The sequence below is a fragment of the Hyalella azteca genome, unplaced genomic scaffold (assembly GCF_000764305.2).
Source record: "Hyalella azteca isolate HAZT.00-mixed unplaced genomic scaffold, Hazt_2.0.2 contig10646, whole genome shotgun sequence".
Classification (NCBI taxonomy): Eukaryota; Metazoa; Arthropoda; class Malacostraca; order Amphipoda; family Hyalellidae; genus Hyalella; species Hyalella azteca.
In genome coordinates, this window is record NW_025940676.1 from 63,742 (window position 1) to 76,295 (window position 12,554).

At 43.9% G+C, this 12,554-nt stretch overlaps 1 protein-coding gene across 1 annotated transcript in view; it reads right to left on the reverse strand.

Annotated features, from left to right (window-relative positions):
• Positions 1 to 324: 324 nt before the first annotated feature.
• The window catches only part of LOC108676694 (acyl-coenzyme A oxidase 3, peroxisomal), a 53,231-nt gene continuing 41,001 nt past the window's right edge, over positions 325 to 12,554 (reverse strand). Inside the window, exons 4-13 of the mRNA XM_018164821.2 lie at positions 11,720 to 11,891; positions 11,222 to 11,385; positions 10,705 to 10,868; positions 9,102 to 9,235; positions 7,803 to 7,915; positions 5,549 to 5,703; positions 3,408 to 3,579; positions 1,890 to 2,012; positions 890 to 1,039; positions 325 to 477 (exon numbers count right to left, since the gene is read on the reverse strand). Of these exons, the coding sequence (XP_018020310.2) occupies positions 325 to 477; positions 890 to 1,039; positions 1,890 to 2,012; positions 3,408 to 3,579; positions 5,549 to 5,703; positions 7,803 to 7,915; positions 9,102 to 9,235; positions 10,705 to 10,868; positions 11,222 to 11,385; positions 11,720 to 11,891 (1,500 nt within the window). The remainder of the gene's footprint in view (positions 478 to 889; positions 1,040 to 1,889; positions 2,013 to 3,407; positions 3,580 to 5,548; positions 5,704 to 7,802; positions 7,916 to 9,101; positions 9,236 to 10,704; positions 10,869 to 11,221; positions 11,386 to 11,719; positions 11,892 to 12,554) is intronic.

Below are 12,554 nucleotides of genomic sequence, written 5' to 3' on the forward strand. Positions count from 1 at the left end.
CTGACAAGACTGGCTTTAACATGTTATTTGCCTGGTCTTGCAGACTTGGGAAACTTCCACTATATAAAGACTGACAAGACTTGCTTTAACCTGCTCTTTCTCTGGTCTTGCAAACTTCCAGTACATAAAGACTGGCAAGACTTGCTTTAACACGTCATTTGCCTGGTCTTACAGACTTGAGAGACTACAGCGCTAGCGTTACTCAGAGTTCGCCCTGGTTGTCGGTGACGTTGTAGGCGACCTACATAAAGACCGGCAAGACTTGCTTTAACATGTTCTTCGCCTAGTCTTACAGACGTGAGAGACTACAACCCTAACGTTTGCTCAGAGTTCGCCCTGGTTGTCGGTGACGTTGTAGGCGACCCAGTCGCGCGCGATGGGGGCGCTCAGCATAGAGTCCGGGATGGCGAAGGCCTCGGTGAGCGGCAGCGCTTGAGCTGACAGCTCGGCGCACAGAGACCGAGACCCCTCCACCAACTGCAGCAATAATACCAATAAAGTTAATCATAAATTGTAGTACTTTTACAAATAAATGATTTTTAATACTTTTATTTATAGTCAAAATTGTGATAATTTGTAATACCAAAATTTAAATATTATGTCAAAATTGTAATACCAATATAGTCAAAATTGTCGTACCAATATAGTAAAAATTGTAATACTTTTAAATTTAAATGACAAGTTAATGTCTAATAAAGTTCGCGAGAAAGTATTCATTTATTGGACAATCGGCTGCTGATAGGGCCACCATGAAATGGCCCATACAATATTAGTTCTTGTTGCCGCAGATAATTTCGGTGAGAGCGCAGGTATGAGGCACGAATTTAACAATAACAAGCCAGCCATGAAATTATAATGTTAACTACAATCCAGACCAAAGAGCTGTCACACTGACCTGCTGGTACTGCTCTGCACTGAGCAGTCCGCTGCAGAGGAAGAAGGCAGGGTCCTGCTCGAGGAAGTTGATGGCGTAGAGGCGGTAGAGCTGAGGCAGTACCGCCGCTAGAGACGGTTCACTTTTCTGCGTCACTGAGAAGAACTGCGAGACGCAATGAACTTCTTACTATTGGGTTAAATATTTTTTATTTCTTGTCTCTTTAGGAAACTCAAATATCGGTTTTATTTGTTGTCTCTTTAGGAAACTCAAATATCGGTTAGGTTCGCGAGGGTTCACTTTTCTGCGTCACTGAGAAGAACTGCGAGACGCAATGAGCTTCTTACTATTGGGTTAAATATTTTTTTATTTGTTCTCTCTTTGGGAAACTCAAACTAAGGTTAGGTTCAAAAGTCTGGTATGTGGCCAGAGAAATAATTTCTCCGACAGATGTTAATCGAATTTTTTCCCGCAAATAGATACAACAGTCCAACTCATATAGACCCAAAACATAACCACGAGCTCGTTCCCTACTCAGTTACTGGATATGTTAACGTATTTATACAGTAGCCTGCAGAGCTGACCTGCTCAGCGACGGTTACCTACTCAGTTACTGGATAAGTTAACGTATTTATACAGTAGCCTGCAGAGCTGACCTGCTCAGCGACGGTTACCAACTCAGTTACTGGATATGTTAACGTATTTATACAGTAGCCTGCAGGGCTGACCTGCTCAGCGACGGTTACCTACTCAGTTACTGGATAAGTTAACGTATTTATACAGTAGCCTGCAGAGCTGACCTGCTCAGCGACGGTTACCAACTCAGTTACTGGATATGTTAACGTATTTATACAGTAGCCTGCAGGGCTGACCTGCTCAGCGACGGTTACCAACTCAGTTACTGGATAAGTTAGCGTATTTATACATTAGCCTGCAGGCTGACCTGCTCAGCGACGGTTACCAACTCAGTTACTGGATAAGTTAGCGTATTTATACATTAGCCTGCAGGGCTGACCTGCTCAGCGACGAGGCGCTCAGCGTAGGCCCTGGCAGCGGCCTGCACGAGGTCGCTCTCCCGCAGCATCCACGTCTCGAAGACGCCGCTCTTGCCCGCTGCTGCCATCTTCTTGCCAAGCTCCTGATGGAGGGATATTTTTATAATTTTAGATACTTTATTTTATTTTAATATTTTAAAACTTCTTGCCAAGCTCATGATGGGGCGGGATATTTTTATAATTTTTAATATTTTATATAATTTTTTATTTTATTTTAATATTTTAAAACTTCTTGCCAAGCTGCCAAGCTCCTGGCGGCATGGCGGGGCAAACGAACGTTAAAGCTCTATAGAGACAAGCGTGCTTATAAGCCATCAATGGTCGACAGAAGTATTTCAAAGTCAAGCAAGGAATTATAAAATATACTATTAATATATTTATTATTATCATAGTATACTATTATGGGAATTATTATAAGCCATCAATGGTCGACAGAAGTATTTCAAAGTCAAGCAAGCAATTATATAATATAACATTAATATATTTATTGTCATCGTACTATACTATTATAGTTATTATTATATACTATTTCAGTTAATTGATGGTAATCAAGGGATAAAGGATGAGGCTTATCCAAAAATAATGTATCTAGGAAAGAACAATTGTTCATCGGGTTAACGAAGTCATGCGATCAGCTGAGATCTTCAATATCAGAGGCTCTCACTGGTAAAGTCAGTAAGTGGAGTAAACCAATAATATTAGGTAGACTTCAGTAAATCCGAAACGCCATCAGGTGGCACGTAGACACTTCAACTTTTTTCAGCAAAAATTGACACAATTATTTATTAATGAAGATTTTCAGCTGAGTAGAGATCTATTTTAAAGACTAAAAAGTTGTGAATTTATAGTAAATATAGTTGCGCTTAAGTTTTTATTGCGCAAGACTAAAAATTTGCGCTTTTATAGTAACTATAGTTGTACGTAAGTTTATACGGCGTCTCAGGAAGAGCTAGGTTACCATAATCATGATAATATCCATGATGATATCCTAATCCATAATAATCACGCCGCTCTACAGACTATTGGTACAACTGCCTCATGATTAAAGTTGTGCGTTTACGGTACGTAAATATACCAGTTGTACGTAAGTTGATATCGCATCTCAGGGCAGACCATGGGCTAATCCATAATAATCATGCCGCTCTACAGGCATGATAATTCCATTATCCGTTGGCACAATTGCCTAGGAAGGTCGTACCGTGAAGAGTTTGTTTAACGCTCTACAGACAGACATGAACGCTCTACAGACAGACATGAACGCTCTACAGACTGAATACTGAACGCTCTACAGACATGAACGCTCTACAGACATGATTATTCCATTATCCATTGGCACAATTGCCTAGGAAGACCGTACCGTGAAGAGTTTGTTTAACGCTCTACAGACAGACATGAAGGCTCTATAGACTGAATACTGAACGCTCTACAGACATGATAATTCCATTATCCATTGGCACAATTGCCTAGGAAGACCGTACCGTGAAGAGTTTGTTCTCGCGCTGTGCGAGGAGGTCCAACAGACCGCATCCCGTGTCCGTGGCCGCCGGTCTGAACGCGGCCAGTCGCTCCTTGGCCACCTTCTGCATGAGGACCGAGCTGTCGCCCTCAGCGGTCACGCCCGCGTGGGCCAGCCCGATGAACGTGCCAAATCTGAGGGGAGATCAAGATAAGATAATGAGAATAATATGTTTGCATTATAATATATATTATACAGCGAATTATGCAAGTATATGTATTATACATATAGATATGTGTAATACATATATGTATATGTATTATACATATGATATGAATATGTATTATACATATACATATTATATAATATGTATATGTGATATATCATATATAATATACATTTATTCTAAAAATATATTATAATAAATTATAAGATGCTATAATAAGAACTTTGCAAGCAAAACGCCCGCCTTAATTCGCCAAGACTGATTTGCATATTATTGTGGTTCACGATCAAGAATTAAAATGGGAGGAGAAGCGAGAATGTCGCAGTGCGTATTAATTAAGTGAGGCGCAGAATGCTCATTCAAATTCAATCTCTTCAGATCGGAAATAAGATTTTGCAATACAATATTGAAATTAGAAGCAACAAATGATTAAAAGCCAGTCGCCAAGAATGATTGCTTAGTGAGATATGACACTTGATCCATTTATTTATAGAATGTAGGCATACAAAAACTTGCCTATATGGAGATACTCGAGGTCACGCAGAAGTTCGTCTTTCCTTCAATTTTATCATGAAAATTTTAAATGGAAATTAATTAATTAGCAACAAAGAGCGGACACGTATTAGACATCGGATGCATTGCAGCATGTAAAAAAGTCTGGTGGAATTTAATTCAATTAGTTTATTTTTCATTAATTTTTAATATTCTCCCCTTCTGGCCGGTCTCAAGTCAAACCTAAAGAAGAATAATTGATGAAAAATCTCCAGATTTTCCTCCACTATTCTTACCGCAGGAAGCTCTCACTCTCTGGAACTTACATTCTACTGGTCTACCGCCACAGCAGCTAAGTAGATCTGGCCGCAGCCATGTTCTCATCCGTACTGGTCTTCATGGTGGCTCGACGAGAGAATTTTTTACTTACCTGAAGCTTTGACGTACGTTCTTTCATGGTTGAACTATATAAGGTTGAACAGTTCTCCCATGGTTGAACTATACAAGATTGACCCACGAGAAGTTCCGTCTTTCAGTTCAGCTCTCTTGTTACGTCACTGAGATCGAGAAACGTAAACAATCCCGTCATTCCCATGACGGATTGGTTGACTGGTTTGATCGCATTTCGGTGATTGGTTAATGCCCATGACGTCACTGAGATTGGTGACGTCGTCACAGGCGAACAACAAACTACATCCGCAAAAATTAGCTTCTCATGGGTCAACCGGTCAACCTTATTCTAGTTCAACCATGGGTTATCCTGCGCCACAGCTGCGGCATGAGGTTGTGATCCCCCGCACCAAGTCCGGGAGACGTCAGATGTATGGCTTGTTTCTGGCCAGAGATTTGCTAGCCTCGTTCCCAGCCAAATTTTTAATCTGGAACATCCTTCAGGACTGAACCGTTTATTATTCTTGAATTCCACCGATTTTTTCCTTTTACTGTTGTTTACTTGATATCATTATTCTAAGATTTCTATGATAATTGATATTGCATTTTAAGTTTGGTTTGCCTGCAGGTTGGATGTTTGAGATGCCATGGATGAGCGAGCCAGCCATGATATTCTCCTTACATTGATCCCATGCCCCTAAGGGGATCAGGCGAGTCCCTTCTTATAACGCTCCTCCTCAAATGAAGCAGAGGGAGGAGGGATTCTCCTTGGAGCTTGAAATAAAGTATGTTCAGGTTTTTCGTAGTTAATCCTTTCGTATTTTCCTCGAACGTTGATTTAGTATGGGAATTTACTATAGGCGGAGATTCGCAGTGTCATCTTCATTATGAATTCAATTCAGCTTTTTCTAAACAGCACGACCAATTTTGGATGCTGCATTGGTACAGAAATATTTACTGAAAGTAGTTCACATTGATGAGAGGCCGTCACCTCAGAAGGGCAAACTGGCCACCACGCACCTGTTGCAGGAGAGGAAGCCCTGGCCACCACGCACCTGTTGCAGGAGAGGAAGCCCTGGCCGCCGCTGCGTTCCCTGCAGACGGTGGCAGTGCGCTCGAGGTGCCACGCCGCCAGAGGTTTGATGGCACAGCACTTCGTGACCACAGACGCGTGCTCGCTGCCGTCGCTAGGCTGCTCCGCCCAACACCGCTGACCGGCAGGGGTGGTAATGGTGGTTAATAGATTTAATGGTGGGTAATACATTTATGGTCTGATCCTCAACAACTGATGTTGGGAAATTAATGGCATTGTTCTGAACTTTTTTGTTGAATATTCGATGTATCAACTCTATAATTAAAAGTTGTTGAGAAAAATTCGGCACGGGCAACATAATATGAAGCTGCAATACCAAGAAGCGGGACCTCATATTAGACCTCAGTCTATTCTATTATAGAATACTTTCAATGAATTATATTTCTCTTTGCCGTCTTGATTCTTATACTCGAACTGAGCTCCTAACAAGTTCCCTTTACGCTGCCAATATCAATTTATACACATACGTACTGTATCATAATGGCGCTGAGATAAACTTGTTATTCAAACCCTATAAATCACTTTCTCTCTCTCTCTAATCAGCAAATGATATTCGTGTTGCTAAGTATTCGAGAACGAGTGATGACTTGCCCCATACTAGACCATCACTTGCCCCCACACATCACCTTATGACCTTATGATGAGTTCGGGACTTCCTTGTCCCCGGTCTAGCTGATGCTCCGCCTCCGTCTCCGAGACGTCGCTAGGCAGGTCACCCCGCCCTCGGGTCCCGGATGTAACGTTGGACGTGTTCCGTCTATTTGCCCTCCTTTGGGCCAGCTGATGCAAGATGCTGTTGCTTGTTACTTGCTGAGGGTAGTTTCCCATTACTGGACAGTCTGGGATCTTTCTCAACCACTTGTCCAGTTGTCTCTTGAATGTTGCAAGGGTAAACTCCCCTCCTCTCAGCGCTTTTGGCAAGGCATTAAAGAGCCTCGGTCCTACCACGGACAGTGATCCCTCACGGAGAGTCTGTACTCTGGCCGCGGCTTAGTTATTAAATGGGGGAATCCTGCACAGTCTCCCGCTCCTCTCGTTGTAATATGTCACTATTTTGGAGATCTCACTTACAAAGTTGGGAGCCAGTCCGGTTCATCTTCCAAGTGTACAGTATGATATGCCTTTCTCTTCTGTTCTCCAATGAGTACACTCAGTACAGTCCCAGTTGTTTCAGCTTTTCCCAGTAGTTCAGGTACAGCTCCCTCATGCCGCTGATCCTGTACGTGAAGGTCCGCTGCACTGCCTCCAGTTTTCGCACCGCACCCGCCTTGAGTGACGACCAAAGCTGGCAGCAATACTCAAGATTGGGGAGCACGAGGGCTCTGAAGAGTCTAATCATTGGTGCTGCTTCTCTCGTTCGAAATGTCCGCCATATCCACCCCATTCGTTGCCGGCTGCGCGCGACTATTTCCTCGAAATGGGCATCGAACATGGCTTCAGTACTCATCAATACTCCGAGATCTCGAACTAGTTGCTTCACCTCAATTTCTGTGCCATCTGATGCCAAGTAGCGATGTGGCATCCCGATCTCTGCGCGGTCTCTGTATCTCATTACTTCGAACTTGGTGCCGTTGAACTGCATATTGTTCACTAGGGCCCAATCGGAGATTGTCGACAAATCATCCGGTAACCTCTCGCAGTCTAGGTACTGGTTCCACATTAGACCCTTGACTTGTCGTCCCACATTAGACCCCCTGACTTGTCCCGCACTAGACCCCCTGACTTGTCCCACAAAAGACCCCCTGACTTGTCCCGCACTAGACCCCCTGACTTGTCCCGCACTAGACACCCTGACTTGTCCCGCACTAGACACCCTGACTTGTCCCACAAAAGACCCCCAACTTGTCCCGCACTAGACCCCCTTGACGTGTCCCACAAAAGACCCCCTGACTTGTCCCACAAAGACCCCCTGACTTGTGGGACAAGTCAGGGGGTCTTTTGTTGGGTCTTATCCCAGACCCCCTGACTAGGCCTCCCTGCAATGCTATTCATTGCAGCAGAAGCAGACATGCTGTGCTATTTATTGTACTAAATGCAAACATTGCACTTAATGCGGCAAGACTGCGCACTCGTGCCTTACCTTGACGTAGTCCAGGCCGATGTTGATGGCGTAGGTGCGGGCGGCAAGACTGCGCACTCGTGCCCTACCTTGACGTAGTCCACACCGATGTTGATGGCGTAGGTGCGGGCGGCAAGACTGCGCACTCATGCCCTACCTTGACGTAGTCCAGGCCGATGTTGATGGCGTAGGTGCGGGCGAGGAGCGGCAGGAGGGCGCGCTGCTGCAACTGGTACTGCAGGATCGCGGTGTCCGAGCGGCCGGTCGCCCCTGCAAATAGCTATAGTTATATGAGACCGTCCAGTCCACACGAGACCGTCCCGTCCACACGAGACCGTCACGTCCACACGAGACCTTCACGTTCACACGAGACCGTCCCGTCCACACGAGACTACCTGTACTCTTCACTCACAAAACTATACCTTTAGTCTATCGACGCCTACTGAAGTGTTATCAAGACATTGGAGACGAATAACATTGACGGCCAGGATCAGCAGTGGACAGAGGACCCAGCAGAAGTGACAAACTGATTTCATTCAGTGTGATAAGTAAGGCTTATGACAAGTTGGGCTGATCAATTTAGTAGGGCAAGAATTTAGATGTCTTTCTCTTGGAAAGGAAGCATGGCTAAGGTATTACTATACACGTTCAAGAATACACGTTTCAAAGGAAATACGTTAGTACACGTTTATAAAACAAATTAGTACACGTTTACATAGATAATACACGTTTCAAGATCCTATGATCTTTGTTGAGCGTTTCATTTGGACATTTACTATATTTAGATGGAAGCAACCATGCCGTTATTTGTCTTCTCAACCGATTTTTTTATGTTATAATTAAGTGGACTGAAAATTTTAGAACTTCCCGAACATCTTCTTGATGCAACTGCATGAGGTTTCGAGAAGCAACGTTCACAAACAGGTAACAAGAAATTAAATTTGCCAGCGTCGAGTTGTAGGGTTAGACTCCACAGTTTATCTCGCAGAATATTCGTGTTAAAAGGATTCTATTTGCCGATGACGAAAGCCACTTCGAATAAATTTACACACATAAAACTTTTGATCACAACTACGTAATCGGAAAAGAATGTGTTAGAAGATCAAAGAAATTTTAGCTGCACACTCGAGCAAAGTCAGAAAATACGTCAAATTTGATAATATTAAATAATTTTGACATCTGGAAAGAACACATCGAACTGAGTTGGAAACATTTGCAGGTTACATACGAGAAAATACATCGAATATAATTGTAGCAAAATAAATATTAATATAAAAGGGTGATTTATTCGAAAGTAATGGCTCAGGAAGAAGCTTAGAAAGTAATGGCTCATGAAGAAGTTAAGAAAGTAATGACTCAGGATGAAGTTTAGAAAGTAATAGTGTGCAGAAAGGAAGAAAATGTAGTAAAAGTAATAGTGTGCAGAAAGGAAGAAAGGAAGTGTGCAGAAACGTACCGACAGTGAGCCTGGTGGCGGCGTAGCGGACGGCGATGGCGAGGCAGGCTTTGCTGCCGCCCACCGCCATGCTCGAGATGCAGATGCGGCCCGACAGCAGCTGGTCCGCCACGCTCAGGAAGCGACCGCGGGCGCTGTGATAATCTCAATTCAAATATACAGTTCAAAGTATCGCACTTCTAGCCAGCATTAAGTCAATATAAGAGCTAAATTATTTATAAGGTAACTCCATTTTAATTCGTAACTTCATTTAAGAAACGATTTTAATAAACAAGATGGAACAGAAACAAGATTCCATGCAATGCGGCGCCAATATTCAAGTTGGTTTTTCTGTACCACAGATTATTTTCCACCGCTATCACGAAGGCAAATCCCATTAGAAATGAACGAAAATAAACTACGTCATTTTTAATGCATTTTTTGAAGTCAGCGACAAACTGAACGCAAATGAAATGTCCTCGACTCTGCCGAAGAAAAATGATAGGAGCCGCGGTTCAAGTGGAGGTCTAATGTACAGACGCTACGTTTTGATCTGCGCGGTCTGAAGACGGAATGAAAAGGTTGCAATTTTTAGAGCGTCCTAACGGTGCAGAGATATCTGTATATTTCGCTCGGTTTTGTGTGATATCATCATGGAGGAGATGCCAAGAATATTATTACAGCGATCTACAGCGTGGAACAAGAGGCCAGATTTTGAATTAATAAGGCTATCGTGGTAAGAGATCAATTCAGAGAGTACCTCAACAATCAAAGGTAAATCCTCGGTGAGATAAATTTATACCTTTTATCAATTAATGTTGTAATTAAATAAATTAATAAGGTGATTACATATAGGAAATTACTTTTTCTTAACTCTTCTGGTGGTTCGTTAACTGCAGACTTTCATTTTCGTCCATGCTATTTCTATACTCGCTTAGTGTCTCCTTATAATCTATAAATGTAGTAACAAATCAAAATACCAGAAAGATGGCTAGTAAATTTTGCTTTCTCTGGCCCCAGATCGAATCGATGCAGTAATTGTAATTTTTGTCTATTCTTCACGGAAAACTCTTCTCTAGGAATCGACTTTTTTGCAACTACTTCACTATATACCGTTGCATTTATTTCTTTAAAAATGGAAACTAAACTCTCATAAGCCTCCCCCTTTTTATCCTTGTCACTGCACTCCTTAGATTTGACACGCCAAATGCATGGGGAAATTTCATATAATGCAATAAGATCGGTAAGAAACTCCCGAAAACATTGCCGAAGGTCAGCCATTGTCGCCTGACGAATGTCAGCCATTGTTGCATCTGGACCGACGCTTGTTCACCATGACCAAAAAATATAACTCAGTACTCACTGCAGTGAGTGACAGAGCGCATTTTCTCGTCGACGAAAACTTGAGGTCACGGACGGACGGACAGACGGACGGACAGACAGACAGACGGACATGGCGAGCACAATAGTGCATTTTTTCCATAAATGAGAAAATGCACTAAAAATATGGTTAAGTAACCTTAATTTCGCAAGTTAGTCAATTAAAATACTAGCAAAATAATCCTATCATGAATCAAGTATGGCTTAAATTGAAGTTTCTGCGGTAATTACAGGCGGTGCTGACCTCTTGATTTGAGAATGGAACTGGCCGTCCTCGGTGATGTCGGAGTATCTGTTGAGGAGGTTGGTGCGAGGCACCCGCACGTTGTCGAAGAATAGCTTGGCGTTGTCGACGCCGTTGAGGCCCATCTTGTGCCCCATGTCCTCCACGCGCACACCAGCCATCACCTGCGTACAACAGCAGACATTCTCATGTCAGCAGACATTCTCATGTCAGCACATTCTCATGTCAGCACATTCTCATGTCAGTAGACATTCTCATTGACAATTCTAAACTTTAGTTTATTCAAACACAGCAAAAGAGCAAGAGAAGTGTTCACAATAGGAATGCTAGCAGAAGCTAAGTCTTTGTGTATCATAGGCCAGGCAATTGACACTAAATATCAAACAGCATGTTGAAGCCAATTATATTTGTTAGAGTGAGACACAGGATATTGACTATTCGAATGAGCAGCAATGGGAGGAAAAAAATCATAGAAATGAATCATAAAGACACGCGCTGCCAGAAGTATCTCACGTACGCGTAATTGGTTGTCCCTGATGGGCACGAGGACCGCGTGGATGCCGCGTTCCTCGCCGCCGACGCGCAGTTGAGCAAACACGACCACGTGCTTCGCGTGCACCGCGCCGTTGGTGATCCAGTACTTCTGGGCCAGAGTGCTAGGCGTGTTCACAATCAGCTCGTCTGGCGGCAACGAACGAACGACTCGTGTATTAAAGATGCAAGACACACGGATATAAATGAACTGCATTTTAAACAATATTCCGCGTCGAACAAGCAAGTCCAAGAGGTGGCAAACAAGCATAAGTCCAATTTAGGCGGCCAATAGAAAATTAGGACACAGTCGTGGAATCCCCACTTGTGGACAAGTCGTACACGGCAGCGATACCCACCTGTTGACGGGTCGTACACGGCCGTGATCCCCCCCTGTAGACGGGTCGTACACGGCCGTGGTACCCACCTGTAGACGGGTTGTACACGGCCGTGGTACCCACCTGTAGACGGGTCGTATACGGACCTGTTGACGGGTCGTACACAGCCGTGGTCTCCATCTCGACGGCGTTGTTGCCGTAGCCAAGCTCGGTGAGGCCAAAGCAGCCGACGTCGTCGAGGGAGTCGATGCCGGGCAGGAGAAGCGCGTGATGGCGCTCCGTGCCGAGCTTCAGCACCGTCCCACCAAACAGGTTGAACTGCGCCGCAGTGGTTGGTTAGGTACAGGTTGAACTGCGCCGCAGTGGTTGGTTAGGTACAGGTTGAACTGCGCGCGGCACAGAAAGGTTAGGTACTTATAGATTAAACTGTACGCGTCAGGGATAGGATATAAAGGTAGAACTGCGCGTGGCTGGGGCAGGTTAGGCACAGGTTAAACTGCGGCGGCAGGGGTTGATTAGGTACGGGAGGTTACGCGGCAAGGCCCAGTCTAAAATCTTGGCTGCGGCGCGCCTATAAGTACCGGCGTGGAGAGCGACAATAAGCGAGGAGCGGCAGATTTATCGATTCTCCCAAATCTCGGCGATATTGCTCTCGTGCGCTGGGATGAGACTTATGAGCCACACCGTGAGCATCGGCGAGTATAGTAATGTACACGATTATAACATGCAATGGTAATGAATTTTATAATATTGAATGTACCAAAGAAATAGTTGTGCTTTCAATTTTAATTATATATATGGCTAAGTTGCACTGTAATGCATCACACTACCGACTTCCAGTGAGACTGTAGCAAATTATAAGAATGTGCGGTTTGTAGGCATACAGTCACACACTAGACGTGAACGGACTACGCAAAGATATTCTATGCAAGACACTCTGCCACTGCCTGCTTACTCACTTCCAGTTCAACTGAGTTTATG